This window comes from Triticum aestivum, chromosome 3B (genome assembly GCF_018294505.1).
Source record: "Triticum aestivum cultivar Chinese Spring chromosome 3B, IWGSC CS RefSeq v2.1, whole genome shotgun sequence".
Lineage (NCBI taxonomy): Eukaryota > Viridiplantae > Streptophyta > Magnoliopsida > Poales > Poaceae > Triticum > Triticum aestivum.
The window spans coordinates 715250195-715271543 of record NC_057801.1 but is presented as its reverse complement, the minus strand read 5'-3'; the positions used below and the strand labels follow the sequence as shown (position 1 = coordinate 715271543).

General features: G+C 43.1%; 3 protein-coding genes across 3 annotated transcripts in view; 1 reads left to right on the top strand and 2 right to left on the bottom strand.

The window, feature by feature from the left end:
• Positions 1 to 8166, top strand: part of LOC123071961 (THO complex subunit 2) — a 25714-nt gene extending 17548 nt beyond the window's left edge. Inside the window, exons 23-33 of the mRNA XM_044495540.1 lie at positions 310 to 487; positions 594 to 745; positions 1541 to 2147; positions 2250 to 2354; positions 3548 to 3703; positions 3771 to 3851; positions 3953 to 4028; positions 4115 to 4383; positions 4846 to 5913; positions 6244 to 6533; positions 7608 to 8166. Of these exons, the coding sequence (XP_044351475.1) occupies positions 310 to 487; positions 594 to 745; positions 1541 to 2147; positions 2250 to 2354; positions 3548 to 3703; positions 3771 to 3851; positions 3953 to 4028; positions 4115 to 4383; positions 4846 to 5913; positions 6244 to 6533; positions 7608 to 7677 (3052 nt within the window). The 3' untranslated portion in view covers positions 7678 to 8166. The remainder of the gene's footprint in view (positions 1 to 309; positions 488 to 593; positions 746 to 1540; positions 2148 to 2249; positions 2355 to 3547; positions 3704 to 3770; positions 3852 to 3952; positions 4029 to 4114; positions 4384 to 4845; positions 5914 to 6243; positions 6534 to 7607) is intronic.
• Positions 8167 to 10857: 2691 nt separating this feature from the next.
• On the bottom strand, positions 10858 to 11670 carry LOC123066172 (forkhead box protein B2). The gene is made up of 2 exons (XM_044489312.1): positions 11198 to 11670; positions 10858 to 11103 (listed from the first exon to the last, which is right to left on the bottom strand). Exons 1-2 carry the CDS (start codon positions 11577 to 11579, stop codon positions 11072 to 11074), a joined length of 414 nt encoding a protein of 137 aa, XP_044345247.1. The 5' UTR covers positions 11580 to 11670; the 3' UTR covers positions 10858 to 11071.
• A 1563-nt stretch (positions 11671 to 13233) lies between these two features.
• On the bottom strand, positions 13234 to 15255 carry LOC123071960 (glycine-rich RNA-binding protein 2, mitochondrial). The gene is made up of 5 exons (XM_044495539.1): positions 15126 to 15255; positions 14451 to 14614; positions 14303 to 14371; positions 13968 to 14074; positions 13234 to 13731 (listed from the first exon to the last, which is right to left on the bottom strand). Exons 2-5 carry the CDS (start codon positions 14596 to 14598, stop codon positions 13528 to 13530), a joined length of 528 nt encoding a protein of 175 aa, XP_044351474.1. The 5' UTR covers positions 14599 to 14614; positions 15126 to 15255; the 3' UTR covers positions 13234 to 13527.
• Positions 15256 to 21349: the final 6094 nt, after the last annotated feature.

The window sequence follows — 21349 nt, the reverse complement described above, 5'->3', positions numbered from 1 at the left end:
CCTAATTTTGGTCTGCTCCCTCTGCTAAGTGGACTTCAGTCTTGCTGTACTTATGTAATATGATATTTGTAATATAGATGCATACTGACGGTTAGTATAGATGCATCCTAATGATTGAAATTCTTGACTATATTTCTGGAATTATGCATTTATTTATTTAGATTATGCCAAAGCAAATATTCAGGACCATTAGCCAAAGCTTTATTATCTGCATTGTGGGGTTCATGTTTTAGCTTAGAAGCCTGTCATATTCAGTTTTTTACATTTGAACTGGTCTTTTAAAGTTGATAATTTTGGCATTATTCTCAGGATTATAATAAATGCAGATGCCACATATATCAAGATGGTTAGTGAGCAGTTTGATAGATGTCATGGAATACTACTTCAGTATGCCGAGTTTCTTTCAAGTGCTGTAACTCCATCAACCTATGTTCAACTTGTACCTCCGTTGGAAGATTTGGTTTATAAATATCATATCGAGCCAGACGTAATACACTCGTACCTTGCACACTATTTTTAATGTGTGAGTGGTTTTTTCATTGTATAATCACGCCTCAGTGAGTTAACATCTTAGTAATTTAACTTGATTCTAGGTTGCTTTTCTTATATACCGCCCTGTAATGAGGCTTTTCAAAAACGCTAGTAGTGGTGAAGCCTGTTGGCCTCTGGATGGCAATGAAGAAGGGGAGTCTGTATCATGTGATGATATAATCTTGCATGGTGATTCATCCCAGAAGTTAATCATGTAAGTCTTCTATGAACATCTGCCACGAGTCTCTCAATCAACCATTCAGTGGTATGGGTCATCAGCAGCAACTCGTAGTTGAGCCTGGGCTCGTGGGCTCAACTACAACTATAACGAAATCCACATTGCAAACCATTCTGAAAAAAAATATCAAATGTAAATATGGCAATACAGACTTGCAAATTTTCGTGCAAAAATAAGCGTTGTTCATTGCAACAAAAAGGGGTTTACAAATAGTTGCTAGTTTAGTCCCCATCCTCATCTTTTTTGTGCAGACCACAAACAAGCATTTTTGCATGTGACGTAGTCTGATTTCTTTTCGATTTTTGTCGGAACCTCAAAACACACTTTTTGTTTCTTGTTCTTAAAAAAAAGGTACAAATGTTTCTGAGAGCTTGAAATCTGCCTCGGGATTATCATGTCTTAGTTATTCCACTTTCATCTTTTGGTTCATGTTAAAATAAATTGAAAAGTAAATTACAGAGGAAGGAAAGTTCGCAGAAAATATGCACCGTCAAATCATCTGATGACAACAATGAGAATTTGATCCCCTCCTTGTTTGCCACTAAAAGATTAGCAAAGATCTTGTCCCTGGAAGCTGGTAGGGTAGCTAGCAGCTATTATACCTTTGATAATGGTTGCTTTCAGAAATTTATAATCTAACTGTTTAAGCGTCGTTGAGGTTAACTGTGGTTCAAATTTTCTGTTTCTAAATGATACTGGAACTTCATTGACATCTCCATGGTATTTTAGGTTTGATTCATGTGCAATTGTCTGTATTCTTTTTTTTTACAGGTGGTCAGATCTTCTTAACACAATCCGAACAATTTTGCCAACAAAAGCCTGGAACGGTCTTTCACCTGAATTGTATGCTACTTTCTGGGGTTTAACACTCTATGATCTCCATTTCCCAAAAGATCGCTATGATGCAGAAATCAAGAAGTTGCATGACAATCTCAAACAACTCGAAGATAACTCAGATAACTCTAGCATTGCAATATCACGACGTAAGAAGGACAAGGAGAGAATCCAAGATTTAGTTGACAAATTGAACAACGAATCTGACAAGCATCAACAACACGTTGCATCAGTTCTCCAAAGGCTAGCCCGTGAAAAGGATAAATGGCTGAGTTCCGGTCCGGACGCACTGAAGATCAACATGGAATTTCTCCAGCGTTGTATATATCCACGTTGCGTTTTTAGCATGCAGGATGCTGTGTATTGTGCTACATTTGTCCAGACGATGCATTCACTTGGGACTCCATTTTTTAACACGGTGAATCATATAGATGTTTTCATCTGCAAGACACTACAGCCAATGATCTGTTGTTGTACAGAATATGAAGCTGGTAGGCTTGGACGGTTTCTTCATGAGACACTGAAGATGGCCTACTATTGGAAGGTAGCTTCTTGATTCATGTGCTGTACACTTTTCACAACAGCTTTCCTGATGGTTATTACATTGTTTTAGTGCTTATGAGTTTGCATATACAACTTTCTGCAGAGTGATGAAGCAATATATGAGCGTGAATGTGGAAATAAGCCAGGATTCGCTTTATACTTCAGATTTCCAAACAGTCAACGTGTACCTTATGCTCAGTTCGTTAAAGTATGCTTTACACACTCCTTGAAGTTATATGTGTCGCATAATTAAGTTCTGCATGTTTATCATTTCCTTTAGTACAGCTTAGTCCTAAAATTTTAGAAATAGTGATCAAAACATAGATACCCCGTTTTTTGCTTTGATTGCCATTTCTAAAATTTAGGACTAACTTGCCCTCAAGTTGCATGATATGGTGATATCACAATTCATAAGAGTTCCTAAGGGTGATCTGTAGTATGAAAGCACAATCTTGTGCACAAGTACAACTTCTTTTAGGCATGGAATCAGCATAGAAAATAAGTCTATTATGTAGTTTATGCGTGTTGTCACCTTCTAAAATTACTTCAAACATAATACTTTTGCACTAGATATTTCGCCACAGAGGCCCCATAGATGTGCATAAAAACAGTAAGTTCGGTCCTATCTCAGTTCAGGAGTTAATCATGTGAGGAATACTAATACGGAAAACCATGTTTAGATGCCGATTCAACTCTTTAGTGTGAGCTGTTGGCACACCAGATTTTGATGGACTAGTTTAATGGATTTACAAGTTTGCAAATAACTAGTTCACAAATTCACAAACTATGTTAGAGGAACCCAGACTCATTCATCTAAATCTGGTGGCTCCAATGCCCCATATAATGGCACATTTTGTGTTGGTATGCTAGTTCCAGGTTACAGATACTTCACCTTAATTCCGCACAGAGAGGAACATAAGACATAAAATCTTTGTACTCTGCTTGCTAAGAATGAGTTATCTTGCCACATTTTTGCGAAGGAAAGCTCATCCTTAGTAAGTAGGCCCCATCTGTTATTTATCATGCCAAACATGTCAGAGTTCAGTTTGGGAATTGTGTTGCTGCCTTTTTTATTTAAAGAGAATAAAATGTTAATCCTGCAAGTTTCCCATAATGTTTAAATGTGTCTGTACAAAATGATCCACTGCATACTTTCCATTGATACGCATCTGCCCATTTTTGTTGGTGAAATTTCTGTTTCTTGAACAGGCATAAATTTAGCATGGTTTCATGGACTCTATAGTATATATTATTGTCATGTGCCGCATTTTTCGTAGATTTTGTTCATGTCGCCTGAATTAACAAAAAAGACATGTGAATGTCTAGTATCCAAAAAATTATGTTGTCCTGCTATATTCTTCACATGTGCCTTTTAACATCTTTTTTCTGTGCTTTTCAAAGGTCCATTATAAGTGGAGTACAAGAATTACCAAGGTGCTTAATCAATGTATGGAATCAAAAGAATACATGGAAATTAGAAATGCCCTTATTGTGCTCACAAAGATAACTAGTATTTTTCCTGTGATTCGAAAAAGCGGTATCAACATTGAGAAAAGGGTAAGTACATCAGTAGTCACCATTTGTGATATGCTGTTGGGCTATTACTCACAAATATGTTTACCAGGTTGCGAAGCTAAAGGGGGATGAGAGGGAAGATCTGAAAGTACTGGCCACTGGTGTAGCTGCTGCTCTGGCAGCTCGCAAGGTAAGTGTTACATCTTGACTGGTGCCTTTTTTCTCCCTATCAGGAGACAACCGCCTGTGTATTTATGAGATGTATGTGTCGAATGCCCAATTATTATGCAGAGTTCATGGCTATCTGAAGAAGAGTTTGGTATGGGTCACCTTGATCTGAAGCCAGTGCCTGCAAAACCTATTCCTGGTAAATGGAAGATACAGAAGGCTTTATTTTTTGTTGGACCACTATGATTAGCTGGAGCGTAACTGTTCCTTTTGGATCTCTTACAGGAAATCAGTCTGCAGATCCCTCAACGGCAAAAGATCGCAGCCTTCGTGCAAAATCTTCAGAAGGTAGGCATGAAAGATCAGAAAATGCAATGAAGCCTGATGCTCAATATAATAAGAAGAATGCTTCGACTGCAAATGGATCTGATAGTCAAATGCAATCGTCCTCTGCACAAGGAAAAGTTTCAGGACCTGCACGCGGTGCAGATGAACCTCCAAAACTTTTGTCTGATGAGGGAGTTAAAGTTTTGAAGCCTGCTGCAGAATCTGAGGTACCTCTCAGTTTATCATGTGGAAAGTGACAACAGTTTTTTTGAATTAATCTTTTTTCTTAAAAGGGTGCATATGGCAATAGTATGTGCATCTATACATCTTTGTGCAAAAATTAGCATTTTGGTTAAAAAATAATGTCTATTTTAGTCCTTCATCCTTGTCTTTTTCTCCAGACGACAAATAAATGTACTTCACAAATATTTGCAAGTAGATAAAAGTATTTCCACGTGTAAATTTTTAGGATTTTTAAAAATTGTAAACCGCCTCTTATCTTTTTCTTCTTTCTTTCTTTCTTTCTTTCTTTCAAAACAACGGATTCAGGTGTTTCTTGTTAGCACATAATCCACGTCTTCAATTTATAGTCCTTCATTATTTCATGGAGCATAGCAGTGACCAATGAGCAATTTTGTGCTGGATAGTTTGCAACTTTGCATTGTTTCTAATAGTTTTTATGACAACAGACAAGAGCACCACAAAAGCGTGATGCACACAATGCTGCAAAGGTATCTAAGCATGATTTGGTGAAGGAAGATGCAAAACCTGGTAAAATTACCAGCAGGGTTCTTAATCAAGAAGTCTCTACTATTCCTGCTGACAGAGAAGTATTGTCTCAGCCAGCTGATGGTGGGCTGGATACTAATCCCACTAGTTCGTTGGGTGGCACCAACGGTAATGTACATCCAGCACCACGGAAGGTATCAGCATCCTCCCAAAGGTCAACGGTGTTGGCTGCACATAATGATGCAACAGCTATTCCCACCGGTGAAGGTGAATCTATTGAGTTGGTTGATTCTACCGTGAAACGGCAAAGAAAATCTGTTCCCGTTGAAGAACAAGAGAGAACAGGTAAACGAAGGAAAGGAGAAATTGAAGGCCGGGATGATGACTTAACAGAACATCATACGGACAAAGAGAAAAGAATGGACTTGCGATCAGTAGATAAATTCCATTCTGTGGATCATGAGAGAGGTAATAATGAGGAACAAAACCTAATTCGGACAGAGAAATTAAAAGAGAAGTTTGATGAGAAATACGACAGAGATCATAGAGAAAAAACAGATCGGACTGAGAGGCGACGTGGAGAAGACGTGATTGAGAAACCAACAGACAGATCATTGGAAAGGAGAGAACATTCTATTGAAAGGATGCAAGACAGAGGGACGGACAGGGTTCCTGAAAAAGGAAGAGAAGACAGGAATAAGGAGAGAAGCAAAATTAAACATGCTGAACCCTCCATAGACCGGGCACATACTTCTGATGAACGGTTCCGAGGGCAAAGCTTGCCACCACCTCCACCTCTTCCAACTAGTTTTGTACCCCAATCAGTCGCTGCTAACCGAAGAGATGAAGATGGTGACCGAAGGGGTGGAAGCACCAGACATACTCAGTGGTTGTCTCCCAGGCATGATGAGAAAGAAAGGTGGCACGTGGAGGAGAATGCTCCGCTGTCGCAGGATGATGGGAAGCACAGAAGAGAGGAAGATCTCCGGGATAGAAAGCGTGAAGATAGGGATGTTTCATCAAGCAGGGTAAATATGCCTTCACTCCCTAATACTCTTCTGTGATTTGTGATCAATTTTTGCTCACTAGTTCAGTTATATCGATATATGTCTTCAGTCCCTAATACTCTTCTGTGATTTGTGATCAAGTTTTGCTCACTAGTTCAGTTGTATCGATATATGTCTTCACTCTCTAATACTCTTCTGTGATTTTGATCAATTTTTGCTAACTAGTTAAGCTATATCGATAAAAGTCATTTGTGTCTTGTGCTCAGACTTGGCATGCAATCACTCCTCTTGGGATCTTGCATTGTGTAACCAAACATTCTTGCTTGATCTCTAATGCTGTTATTTTTATAGGTAGATGACATGGATAGGGACAAAGGTAATACTGTGAAGGAAGATAGTGACCCTAATAGTGCATCCAAACGGCGAAAAATTAAGAGAGATCAGTCTGCTTTAGAAGCTGGGGAATATGCACCTTCTGCTCCACAGCCTCCGAGCCTTGGAGCTGGTAACTCGCAATTTGAAATGCGAGAGAGAGAAAGAAAGGGTGCTATTTCACAGCATCGGCCGTCACATGCTGATGACCTCCCTAGGATGCATGCCAAGGATTCAACAAGCAAGACAAGTCGTAGAGAGACTGACCAGTAAGTTTGGAAATGAGGATCTCATTGAACTATGCATGCACGCTTTTCCTACAATTTATAACATTTTTCACTTTCTGTGTTCTTTATACCTTAGCTGTCATGTGAACACACGATCTGTTTTACCGGAACGATCAATATCTCGTGCAAATTGTAGCCCATTTTTTCCTTGACCTCTTTTAGCATGCACCTGACCCGCCTCTTCCTAAATTGAAGAAATATTTAGTCAAATAAAATAATGATTGTATTCTCAGGTTACTAGTCGTTATTCAGGTAGAGAATGTTGAAAATCCACCATTTCACCTTCCTAAATTGTAGATAAGATGGTGCCATGCACTTAAGGTATGGTGTGGCTGGCAACTAACCACTTAAGCTAGCGGTATTGCGAAAGCTGCCTCGAAGGTGGTTCAACAATTGAAAAGTATAAATACTCGTGTGCAATAATGAATTATAGAGAAACATGCAACTAAAAACTGTCATTTTATTAGACCGTACAAATAGCTACATGACAAACAGTTCAGCGGAGTAATGTGTTGAGAATTATGATATTTATCACCTATTTAGTTGTCATGGGTGACACTGTTAAATCCTAGCTACCAAAACCAAGATCAATGTGTATGCAAAATTGGTATTACTCTCTTTTTTTCCCTCGTGTGCAAGAGTGTCCTAAAGGAAGTGAGCACTGAAAGCTTACACATGTAAAATGCAACATACTCTTGCATCACTTTGTTGTCTTGAAGCATATTTTAACGGCCTGATTCTGCATGAATTCTGATTTATGTATTTAGAACTGTGTTAATCCTTGTTTTGGCTTTAATATGAGCTTGAGATTTTAATGAATTTCTGAGTTACATATAGAAAAGAGAGTAATGACATCGTTATGAGTAGGCTTAATGTCTTACCTAGTTACCTTAAATATGTAGCAGAGGTATATATAAATAATTCTGTTGAAAGATGATTACTAGGATGGTTTTTTCTTTCCAGTTCTGTAACGAAGCATCTGCTTGAGCTGCGTTTTTTGGTATATACCTTTTTTAAATATAAGTTTTGTTTCTCTAACAATCCTTTAAACTGCAGAACGCATGATAGAGAACGGGAAGAGGAAAAGAGGCCAAGAACTGAAGCAAGAAGAAAGCATCGGAAATAGGTTCTTGCAGGACTTTTGATCACTGCCACATGACATGGTTTCACCTCGAGGATGTGCATGATCACCTGCGAACAAGAGTGCTTTGTTGTAGCAGGAAGATCTATCTGGACATATTTGAAACATTCAGCGTGTATGTCTCAATCCTTCTTCAGCTGTGTCCTTCAGCCGTACTTCATCGATGCTACATAGTGTCGCTGTCCAGATGCACTGTTATTAAGAATGTCATTGTGCAAGGAACAGGCATCTGGGCCATATGGCCGGTCGACTATACAAGCTGTTATAAACATTGTAACGTAGAATGATGAGCAACAAAACTGTGGGCCATATTATCCTAGACGAATTTGCTGTAAACAAGTCCGGGGAGATGTGTTCATCCTACAGTGGCAGAAAAGGATGAGGAGAATGTTTTGTAGCGAAGTACTTCATGGCATATTTTGGAATGGTTTGATTATCAATTTCATCTGCGGCAACATATGTGCAAATTGTTCAGCAGTATTAGCTATAGCTAGACACGCCCCGGCTGCAAATATTTTGTGTGTGTCCAGGCAAAGACAAATGTGCGCGATATCTAGATATAATATACTCCCTCCGTCCCATAATATAAGAACGTTTTTTATACTACACTAGTGTCAAAAATGTTCTTATGTTATGGGACGGAGGGAGTATTTATTTCACTAATTTGTGAGGCATGAAGTATTTCTGGCTTCAGGGTCCCCTATGTCCAAATCCTGGCTTCGACCCTAGTGCCCAACGGCGAATCTACTGGGAGGGCTTTAATAGGCTCGAGCCCCCTGTCCAGCGATGCAATTTTTTTTACTACTACTCTTAAGGGCCCAGCCCAGCCGGACACCACATGTTCGCTCGCACCAGGCAACCTTGTTCGTTCTAGTGAGAGAGACGGAGGTAGAGACCACCCGCTCGTGAGCCGCCCCTGCCCGCCATGTCTCCTGTGCCCTAGCGGCCGCCGGCCGCCGGAATCTCTTCATCGTGTGCTCATCCCAATCAACCCCAGTCTCCAACGACGGTGCTCATCCTCAACGGCTGCTCATCCCCTCCCCAACACCGCGCCCGGTGGCATCCTCGTCTGATCCGGCGGCAACGGCGAGGCCGTGGATTTGGGGGCTTGGTCGGCCTCTTGCTCGCCGACAACCAGCATCTGCTCAACGTGTTCAGGCTCCGGTGTAGTCCGGTCGGTGCCGCCGCTGTTGCTCTGCTCTGAAAGATGCATTGCTTGCAAAGCATCATGACAACTTGATAGAATTGATGGAGAATTGTAAGATATCATCTGGAACTGGTTTACATCAAGAAACTAACCTTGCTAGACCAGGAGCTACTCGTTGGGGCTCACATCTTAGAACCTTGCTTCGTATCTACACAATGTGGAATGCAGTGGTGGATGTGCTAGCAATTGTGGTGGACGATGCCCGAGAACACTCTTCTCAAGGTGGAGCTTCAGGTTTGATTGTACAAATGGAATGCTTTCAATTTGTGTTCATCATGCTATTCTTGATAAACTTATTGAACATCACAAATATGCTATCACAAACTTTGCAAAGGAAGAATCAAGATGTTGTTGAAGCCCTTCGTTTGATCTTGGATGTGAAAAAAGCTTTGCAAAATATGAGGGACAATGGGTATGAGTCATTATGTGACCAAGCAAATAACTTTTGTGAGGAACATGGCATTGAGGTGCCAAATATGGATGATCTTGTTGGAGCTATGGGGCAATCTGTTCGTTCCAAGAATAAGGTGACTCGACATCATTATTTCAAGGTTAGCATATTCAATGTTGCTATTGATGCAACTCTCACTGAGATGAATCATCGATTCAATGAAGCTAACACCGAGTTAGCGGATTGCATGTCTTGTCTTAATCCGGCAAACAACTTCTCAAAGTTTAACATTGACAAGCTTATACGGCTTGCTGAAATTTATGCTGAGGATTTTACACAAGCTGAACGGTTGTTGCTAAGATATGAGCTTCCAACATTCCTTACAAATATTAGGAGAAGTGAGGAATTTAATGCATGTCCAGATGTTTCTACCCTTGCTCGGTTGATGGTTCAAACAACAAAACATAGAACTTTCCAATTGGTATATCGCCTCATCGAGTTGACATTAATTCTTCCAGTGGCAACTTCATCGGTCGAAAGGATATTTTCAGCAATGAAGATCATCAAAACTGATTTGCGCAATAAGATATCAGGTGATTGGCTTAATGATTTAATGGTTTGCTATTGTGAGAAAAGGATATTCAGAAGTATTCCCGATGATCAAATTATGATACGATTCCAGAAAAAGAAAGATCGAAAAGGACATTTGCCTCCTGAGTATAATGTGATTTCTTAGAGGTATGCCTCTGTTTTTCTACTAGTGCTGATAGTCACTTGCGGATGCCTTACTATATCACTAACAATTGTGCTCATTTTGACAGATGGCTTGTAGTTTGTCTCTTGGATTTTGGTGTGGAGGTGTTCTGCAACTACTAATATGAGCTAAGAAGCAACACGCAACACCAATATCATTGTTTTTGTCTTTTTTTTTTGTTGCTTCTCTAGTACTTGATCTATGGGTGTGTGAACTGTATGAACTTTGTCAATCATGCTACTAGTTTATGGGTGTGAACTGTACTTGAGATAAGGGCTATTTTTGCTAAACAGATTCAAGTTTTTGTTCAAAAATTCATGTTTTTCAGAAAATCTGAAAAAAAATCAGTTAAATAGTACATGTTCCCAGTAGTAATCTGGGAAAGTTTGAGCTTATTTGGACAAATGGATTTGGAGATGATCATATTTTTTTCTTCAGAGTAGCGTTTAGTTTTCTTGGCGTAAACTTTGAGCCCACCCTTCATTTTCTTTCTAGATTCGCCGCTGCTAGTGCCTATGTGATTTCATCTACTTGAGCAATTCAGATAGGTGTCAGTTTGCGTTACAAGATTTGGGTAAATCGGCACGCAAAAGAAAAGATTTTGGTAATCCGACAAGTGTGCTGCCAAATTTTGGAAGGCGTCTTGCTTAGCCACAACCGTTTAGTTCGTTTGTTGCGGGATCAATGGTGAGGCGCAGTGCCTGTCCATGGGCGAGAAAGAACTTGTTTTCTAACAGCGTGCCTGCTTGAATAATCGTAACGGGGTAAACCAGAAAACAAACTGAGCTATTACACGCGAAAACACTGTTTTCCTTGTGATTATTACTATTATATTATCGGATATAAAATTCCGTTTTGGTGTCTTCTTAAAAGGCAAGAACCAAGCTCCCTCTCGAAACAAAAGTTCTGTCATCTCCTCTCGCAAAATGTCTTCCCTCGTAAAAAAAATCCGGAGCATCATAAGCTGTGGTATAAGCCGGGCCCCTGTCCGGTCTGCATCTCCGTCGTCGCTTGAGCCGCGGCGCTCCTATTTCTTCCGGTTCTTCTTCTGCTGCTTGGCTGCAGAGCGAACAGAGTTGCAGAAGACACAAAAGTTATCGAACAGGCATCGTGGAATGGGGAGGAATTAGCGAGGGAGAACGAGGCGGCTTACCCAGCCTCCTCTTGGCGTCGGCCTTGGCGAAGAACTCGGCCCACTCCTCCGTCAGGACGAACACCGGCTCCTCCTCCTCTTCCCACCCTTCTTGCCCGAGGTAAACTTCCTCTCCTCGCTCCGCCTGCGGCGCCGGCTCCTCCGCGTCCCTCGCCGCCTCTCCCTGCGGCCCCGCGAGGGGTCCTTCCGCCGCGGTCGGCGGGTGGGGAGGAGGAAGAGGAACCGATGCGTGGTGGTGGTGGTGGGCACAGGGAGCGGCGGCGGGGAGGAGGTGGGCGGCGTGGTGGCGGAGGTGGATGTGGATGCGGTGGTGGTGGCCGGGGTCGAGGCGGAGGTGGAGCCTGTGGTGGTGGTGGTGGTGTGGAGGGTGCGGCGGATCCATGGCGTCTGCTCTGTTTCTCGAGACTGCTCTCTGTCTGCGACGGCAGCGCGCTACTGTGCCGAGTATATGTAGGGTTTACACTACGGCTTCATCAGAACGTCGGTGCACGCCCGTGCGCTACTCTGTCTGTCGCACTCTTTCGGGGCCTCGCTCTAAAATCACAGAAATTCCAGATGAATTCGAAATTTTCGCCATCAGTTCGCCAGTGACGCAGATGGCCTCAGATGATTGGTTCTGGTTTTGTCAGTCTTTTTTGTGGCTTCAACTTCATAATGTCCACCTGAATTTTTTTTAACAATATGTCTAATTCACATCTAGATTTTTTTAAGAATGTCACATCTAAACTTTCACAAATATATAATGCCGCAACAAGAAACAAAAAAACTAGGAAAAAAAATAGACCACAAACAAAATGAACATCAGTTTAGATGTGACATAATTATGTCACATCTAGATGTGTCCTAGACAGGCTCCTTTTTTAATAACATTTTAGGGCATCTTTAAGGCAAACCCTCAAAACACATACAACTGTTCAGATCGAGCTATCCGGTCGCAATTTGTCATCCAACGCGGTACTCACACCCACTCAAATCTTTTCCCCGTTCCATTGTTCATTCACTCCGTTCATGAGTTTCCTTGCTTCGCATATGCACCCCCCTCATCCGCCGCCGCAGATGTACCTCCCCGGCATCTAACCAGGCAGCCTCAGACGTTTGCAGCCCCCACCTTCACGCATACCCGCCTGGACTATGACGTTGTCCACCCAGAATCCGTCCGCAGACAGGCACCCTTCATCCCTCTACTGACATCGTTCATGAAAGACATCACGCCCGTTCAGTCAAATGTCATTGAGCTTTCTTGTTGTTTCAGAAGTAAAATGACGCCGGGATACTCGGGAAGGATGAGTTGTTTGCGTGCGTGGAAGGTCGTATCTACGGGCTTTGTAGGCATAAGGGAAGGGGACTCGACCTTTTTGGCAAAACGTGCATGCTTTGTTTCACGAGAAAAAAAAATCACGCCCTACAACTTGCATGTCATTCATCGGTGGTACACCGTCTTTTAACTCAGTCATGAAGTTTTGTGATGCGATCGCACGAGTGAAAACAATGTGGCCATCGGGCTCGTCAACCATGAAATTCATAAATTTTGCGTCTTGTTGCTCTACATGTCAGCCAATTTATTGATTCACTCCATGTTGCAACTTGACAAACAACTTGACAATCATCAAATTGTATAGGACGCGCTGCCGGTTAACCTGTGATTTACGCTTGTACCCTTGTTGAATGGATCTCAAGGGGCACAATGGAGTGAGATGTGATTCTAACTCGTTGAATTTAGAATCTATGGAAACAAACCTATTGAACATCTCTGTTGTAATATTTGCATTTGAAATATCAAAATTATGCTGTTTTAATTGTTAAGTGTCACAGACTTAAAAATGGACATTTAAGGGACAAGGTGGGATGGTCACAAATATACTGGGAGTAGATTCTAATTTCTAAGTATATCTAGTCTAATTCTCCATTGATAGCTGGTTGGCCTATATCAACAAATTTTACTAGCGTGCCTTTGAACTGTGTTATCCGAAAACTGTCTTTTGTTCTTTTCTAACTTTCGGCAGCATAGAAAATACGCCACTGGTAGTCTGGTACCATTACCAAATTTCTAGCGAAGATCTCAATATATTTGAATGTAATGCGAAGAGAATTTATGATCACACTAACATACGCGATCATTCTCTACAAGTACAGTGCAATATACGGCAAAATGCATGAACTTCCTTGAGACTCATCCGAGCCTCGAAGCAGCATACACAAATTAACTCTTGCACTATCAAGAAACAAACCAAAACCAAAAAGAACATAGAACGACGTAACATTAGGTTCCACATAATCAAGACACTGTCCTAAAAACTTCATTATTTTAAATTTGATAGCCAGTGCTCTTCTTAGTAGGACTCATGGTCACCACCATAGCCACCTCCACCACCACCACGGCCGCCGCCGTATCCACCGCCACCACCGTAGCCACCGCCGCCGTATCCGCCGCCACCACCTCCATAGCCACCGCCGCCACGAGAGAAGCCACCGCCGCCACCACCCGAAGGTCGCTCGTTGGCAAAGTTCACACGGACGTTCCTCCCAGCAAGCTCCTGCAAAGCATTGGATGGAAATTAGATCCTTAAAGGTAGTGGCCAGTGAAGCATGGCATCAATATCAGGCCTAGGCAATTTGGCCAAAGGCAGGCACAAAACTTTGAAATAATAATTAACAAGGCGTAAGTACATGGTGAAAATTATCATACCCTGATAAGCATCTAAATGGCAGAAGTTTAACTCCATATTGAAGTACAACAGCACACATGTCTAAAAATCTGGTTTTGGCTCACCTTGCCGTCCATGTTTTCTGCAGCACTCTTTGCATCCTCGCCACTGGCGAAGCTCACAAAACCAAACCCTCTAGACCTTCCAGTCTCCCTGTCAGTGATAACACGTGCTGTAACATGAAAGACAAGCATTATGAAGCGGTAATAATTAATACACCGTACAAGGTAAGCTAAAGAGCATCAGAATAAAAGCACGGTCAAGCAAATTTCCATGTATAGCTAACATTCAGATCTTGAAACAATGACTACACATACAGAACAAACAGCTAACACCGTGTATAAATAACAGATAAAATGACTTTTGGCAATTTGATAAGGGTTGAAAGATATACACTGACCTTCAACGACCTCACCAAAGCTTTGAAACGCCTCCTTCAGCGAATGATCATCAGTAGCCCAGGCAAGACCTGATAAATAAAACTGAGACCTGATGGTCTAGACAAGGTAATGGACACAGTACAAGCAAAGTAAGGCAAGAAAACTCACCGCCAACGAAAAGCTTGGAGCCATCAGCAGGCTGGCCGGCGCACATGAAGCGGGCAGCGTTGAACAGGGCAGGAGCCGAGCCGGTCGAGGCACTGCTCGCCACAGCACTCTGCCTAAGAAGGCTTCCGAGCTTGATGAGGGCCGCCATGAAGGAAGACTAAAACCTGCACCGACAGAATAAATCATCAGCAAAGGAGAACGAACCGAAGGGACAAACCGGGTTAAACACAGTAGCAACCAGAGGACAGGGCACAGATTTCTAAACAAAAAAGGAATTTTTACTGGTGCGAACTCCCTAGAAACACAATATACTCCTGCCATAACAGATTAATCCAACAGACCAGACCATCCCGCCTAATTCAGGCTGAGATCCCAAGAACAGCACGGTTCCCCCTCCGAAACTTGCAACCCGTACTCCCATGACGACGGCCCCGAAATAATCGAACGAAACCGAACGAAATCCAACTCGATAGCCCCCCTCTAACGCCTAAACCCACACGAATTAGAGATCAGACAACAGGCAACCGAAACCCTACCCGATCCTCCGCCAATCGATCCATTCTTCAGACTAATAACAACAACCAACAAGCAATCTAGCGGAAGGGGTCGACGGATCAAGGCCAGATCCGCCGCCGCCGCTGCGAGATCAGAGGGGGGAAGAGGGGCGGGACGTACCTCTGGAGGGCGAGCTGGGACGAGACGGCGGGGGAGGGGGGAATGGAGAATGGGGAGTGGGGGTTGGGGGTTTAAGAGGAGGGGGGCGGAGGCGGCTAGGGTTTTGTGGTGCGCTGCGGCCTTATGTAGCAGGCTTCCAAAATATCTCCGGGTCTGGGAGGAAAATATCTGGTGGGCTCGTGGTGGGCTGGACGGTGGTTGGTGGATAGGAATGAGCCAGCCGGTGATCTCGGCCGCTACGGGCATGCCGATTTTGCTTTTAAACTCCTTGGCCTGCTCTCCAAGAAAACATTTCTCCTATTAAGCGTTTTGCATTTTTTTTTAGAACCGTCCTCTAGGCATTTTATTCAATTATGTGACGGTTTACATCGGATTGCACTAAGGCAACCAGAGAATCAGGGATTACATCAAACTGATTAACATCAGAGGCACTCTTAAGGCCCTCCTGAGCACACCAATGAGCAGCCTTATTGGCCTCTCTTCTCACGTAGCTGATGCGCAAACCCTGAAAATTTTAGAGATATGATTTGATTTCGCTGATTACTGGACTCCCCATCGACCAGCATTTTGTCGCCGTCCATTCCTCCGTGACAGTTTGGCAATCCGTTTCGACGGCAACCTGCGTCCAGCCCTTCTCCATAGCTAGACGCACAGCTTCTCTCACTCCTAGGAGTTCAGCAACATACGGGTCAGTCACCCCCCTTAGCTTGCGACTTCTGGCGAGCACGAGACCTCCCTGATCTCTTGCCACAAGTCTAATGGATGAAGTTCCTCCATTCACATCAACAGCAGCATATGTGTTCACCTTTACCCAGCCGGTCCCTGGTGGTATCCAGTCCACATTCTTCCTCTGCTGCCCTGCAGACGGAGTGGCCGGAATGTACAAAGCATGAATGAGTTCTTTTACTAGAACCATTGACCTACCAGGCTCGTACTTAACCTCCTCATGGGTATACTTATTCCTGCTAGACCATATTGCCCACATAACTCAGATAATGGTGGCGGCTCGGTCCTTGCAGACAAACCCCGGGTCTAGCAAATCCTGTGACCAAGTAGCAGGATGTAGCCGGGGTAGTTTGAAGTCGAAAAAATTCTCAGCTTCCCTCCAAAACAGTTTTGCATGATCGCACATCACCAGAGCGTGGTGAAGTGGTTCCTCTTGGTGACTGCACATTGGGCGGGTGAAATCCTCCCCTATATGCCTCCTACACAGCTCCTCCTTTTCCGGCAAAAATCCCTTGAGGAGTCGCCACCAAAATATCCGAATTTTTGGTTGTACCTTGATCCGCCATAATGCCTTCCAGACGTCCTCGCCTTGGGAAGAATTCCCAACTTGGATCAGTCTTGCTTGTTGTTCTTCCATAAGCATACGGTATGCGGATCGGACCGTGAACATCCCTGATCTTTCATGGCCCCATGTCCAAAAATCAGAGATAGCCATCCCTGTCCTTGGCATATTGAGTATAGCGTTCGCATCCGGGGCAATAAAATTCCTTCTAATTATATCCTCATTACATTCACCATCTTCGTTCATCAGATCCGCTACCAGGTGTATTGGGTCAACCCCCAAATTACTGTTGGAAATATGCCCTAGAGGCAATAATAAAAGTATTATTATTATATTTCCTTGTTCATGATAATTGTCTTTTATTCATGCTATAACTGTATTATCCGGAAATCATAATACACGTGTGAATACATAGACCACAATATGTCCCTAGCGAGCCTCTAGTTGACTAGCTCGTTGTGATCAACAGATAGTCATGGTTTCCTGGCTATGGACATTGGATGTCGTTGATAACGGGATCACATCATTAGGAGAATGATGTGATGGACAAGACCCAATCCTAAGACTAGCACAAAAGATCGTGTAGTTCATTTGCTAGAGCTTTGCCAATGTCAAGTATCTCTTCCTTCGACCATGAGAGCGTGTAACTCCTGGATATCGTAGGAGTGCTTTGGGTGTATCAAACGTCACAACGTAACTGGGTGACTATAAAGGTGCACTACAGGTATCTCCGAAAGTATCTATTGTTTTATGCGGATCGAGACTGGGATTTGTCACTCCGTGTAAACGGAGAGGTATCTCTGGGCCCACTCGGTAGGACATCATCATATGCGCAATGTGACCAAGGAGTTGATCACGGGATGATGTGTTACGGAACGAATAAAGTGACTTGCCGGTAACGAGATTGAACAAGGTATTGGATACCGACGATCGAATCTCGGGCAAGTAACATACCGATAGACAAAGGGAATTGAATACGGGATTGATTAAGTCCTTGACATCGTGGTTCATCCGATGAGATCATCGTGGAACATGTGGGAGCCATCATGGGTATCCAGATCCCGCTGTTGGTTATTGACCGGAGAACGTCTCGGTCATGTCTACATGTCTCCCGAACCCGTAGGGTCTACACACTTAAGGTTCGATGACGCTAGGGTTATAAAGGAAGTTTGTATGTGGTTACCGAATGTTGTTCGGAGTCCCGGATGAGATCCCGGACGTCACGAGGAGTTCCGGAATGGTCCGGAGGTAAAGATTTATATATGGGAAGTCCTATTTTGGCCACCGGAAAATGTTCGGGATTTTTCGGTATTGTACCGGGAAGGTTCTAGAAGGTTCCGGAGTGGGGCCCACATGCATGGGGGGACCCACATGGACGTGGGTAGTGGGGGCAAGGCCCCACACCCCTGGTCAAGGCGCACCAAGATCCCCCCTTAGAAGGAATAAGATCATATCCCGAAGGGATAAGATCAAGATCCCTAAAAAGGGGGGATAACAATCGGTGGGGAAGGAAATAATGAGATTTCTTTCCTCCCACCTTGGCCAACGCCCCAATGGACTTGGAGGGCAAGAAACCAGCCCCTCCACCCCTATATATAGTGGGGAGGCGCATGGGAGCTATAGACGAAGTTCTGGCACAACCCTACCTCTCTTCCTACTCCTCCTCTCCCATGGTGCTTGGCGAAGCCCTGCTGGATTGCCACGCTCCTCCACCACCACCACGCCGTTGTGCTGCTGTTGGATGGAGTCTTCCTCAACCTCTCCCTCTCTCCTTGCTGGATCAAGGCGTGGGAGACGTCACCGGGCTGTACGTGTGTTGAACGCGGAGGTGCCGTGCGTTCGGCACTTGATCATCGGTGATTTGAATCACGACGAGTACGACTCCATCAACCCCGTTCACTTGAACGCTTCCGCTTAGCGATCTACAAGGGTATGTAGATGCACTCTCCTTCTACTCGTTGCTGGTTTCTCCATAGATAGATCTTGGTGACACGTAGGAAAATTTTGAATTTCTGCTACGTTCCCCAACAGTGGCATCATGAGCTAGGTCTATTGCGTAGATTCTTTGCACGAGTAGAACACAAAGTAGTTGTGGGCGTTGATGTTGTTCAATATGCTTACCGTTACTAGTCCAATCTTGTTTCGACGGTATTGTGGGATGAAGCGGCCTGGACCGACCTTACACGTACTCTTACGTGAGACAGGTTCCACCGATTGACATGCACTTGGTGCATAAGGTGGCTAGCGGGTGCCAGTCTCTCCCACTTTAGTCGGAACGGATTCGATGAAAAGGGTCCTTATGAAGGGTAAATAGCAATTGGCATATCACGTTGTGGTTTTGCGTAGGTAAGAAACGTTCTTGCTAGAAACCCATAGCAGCCACATAAAACATGCAAACAACAATTAGAGGACGTCTAACTTGTTTTTGCAGGGTATGCTATGTGATGTGATATGGCCAAAAGGATGTGATGAATGATATATGTGATGTATGAGATTGATCATGTTCTTGTAATAGGATTCACGACTTGCATGTCGATGAGTATGACAACCGGCAGGAGCCATAGGAGTTGTCTTAATTTATTGTATGACCTGCGTGTCATTGAAGAACGCCATGTAACTTACTTTACTTTATTGCTAAACGCGTTAGCCATAGAAGTAGAAGTAGTCGTTGGCGTGACAACTTCATGAAGACACGATGATGGAGATCATGATGATGGAGATCATGGTGTCATGCCGGTGACGATGATGATCATGGAGCCCCGAAGATGAAGATCAAAAGGAGCAAAATGATATTGGCCATATCATGTCACTATTTGATTGCATGTGATGTTTATTATGATTATGCATCTTGTTTACTTAGGACGACGGTAGTAAATAAGATGATCCCTTACAAAATTTCAAGAAGTGTTCTCCCCTAACTGTGCACCGTTGCTACAGTTCGTCGCTTCTAAGCACCATGTGATGATCGGGTGTGATGGATTCTTACGTTCACATACAACGGGTGTAAGACAGTTTTACATAGCGAAAACACTTAGGGTTAACTTGACGAGCCTAGCATGTACAGACATGGCCTCGGAACACGGAGACCGAAAGGTCGAGCATGAGTCGTATAGTAGATACGATCAACATGAAGATGTTCACCGATGATGACTAGTCGGTCTCACGTGATGATCGGACACGGCCTAGTTGACTCGGATCATGTAATCACTTAGATGACCAGAGGGATGTCTATCTGAGTGGGAGTTCATAAGATGAACTTAATTATCCTGAACATAGTCAAAAGACCTTTTGCAAATTATGTCGTAGCTCGCGCTTTAGTTCTACTGTTTTAGATATGTTCCTAGAGAAAATATAGTTGAAAGTTGATAGTAGCAATTATGCGGATAGTAGAAAGCTTATGTCCTTAATGCACTGCTCAGTGTGCTGAACCCCAAACGTCGTTTGTGGATGTTTCAAACATCGAACATACACGTTTTGATAACTACGTGATAGTTCAGTTAAATGGTTTAAGTAGAGGCACCAAAGACGTTTTCGAAACGTCGCGGAACATATGAGATGTTTCGAGGGCTGAAATTGGGATTTCAGGCTCGTGCCCACGTCAAGAGGTATGAGACCTCCGACGATTTTCTTAGCCTGCAAACTAAGGGAGAAAGCTCAATCGATGAGCTTGTGCTCAGATTGTCTGAGTACAACAATCACTTGAATCGTGTGGGAGTTGATCTTCCAGATGAGATAGTGATGGTTCTCCAAAGTCATTGCCACCAAGCTGCTAGAGCTTCGTGATGAACTATAACATATCAGGGATAGATATGATGATCCTTGAGGTATTCACGATGTTTGACACCGCGAAAGTAGAAATCAAAAGGAGCATCAATTGTTGATGGTTGGTGAAACCACTAGTTTCAAGAAGGGCAAGGGCAAGAAGGGATACTTCATGAAACGGCAAATCAGCTGCTGCTCCAGTGAAGAAACCCGAGGTTGAACCCAAACCCGAGACTAAGTGCTTCTGTAATAAAGGGAACAGCCACTGGAGCAGCATTACCCTAGATACTTGGTAGATGAGAAGGCTGGCAAGGTCGATAGAAGTATATTGGATATACATTATGTTAATGTGTACTTTACTAGTACTCCTAGTAGCACCAGGGTATTAAGATACCGGTTCAGTTGCTAAGTGTTAGTAACTCGAAATAAAAAAGCTACGAAATAAAAGGAGACTAGCTAAAGGTGAGCTGACGATATGTGTTGGAAGTGTTTCCAAGGTTGATGTGATCAAGCATCGCACGCTCCCTCTACCACCGAGATTGGTGTTTGCGTTGAGCATAGACATGATTGGATTATGTCTATCACAATACGGTTATTCATTTAAGGAGAATAATGGTTACTCTATTTATTTGAATAATACCTTCGATGGTCTTGCACCTAAATAAATGGTTTATTGAATCTCGATCGTAGTGATACACATTTTCATGCCAAAAGATATAAGATAGTAATGATAGTACCACTTACTTGTGGCACTGCCATGTAAGTCATATTGGTGTAAAACGCATGAAGAAGCTCCATGTTGATGGATCTTTGGACTCACTCGTTTTTGAAAAGTTTGAGACATGCAAACCATGTCCATTGGTGTATACGCATGAAGAAACTCCATATAGATGGATCATTTGGACTCACTTGATTTTGAACCACTTGAGATATGCAAATCATACCACATGGGCACGATGACTGAAAAGCCTCGTTTTCAGTAAGATGGAACAAGATAGCAACTTGTTGGAAGTAACACATTTTGATGTGTCCAGTCCAATGAGTGCTGAGGTATGCAGTGAATATCGTTATGTTCTTACTTCACAGATGATTCGAGTAGATGTTGAGAATATTTACTTGATGAAACACAAGTCTGAATTATTGAATGGTTCAAGTAATTTCAGAGTGAAGTAGA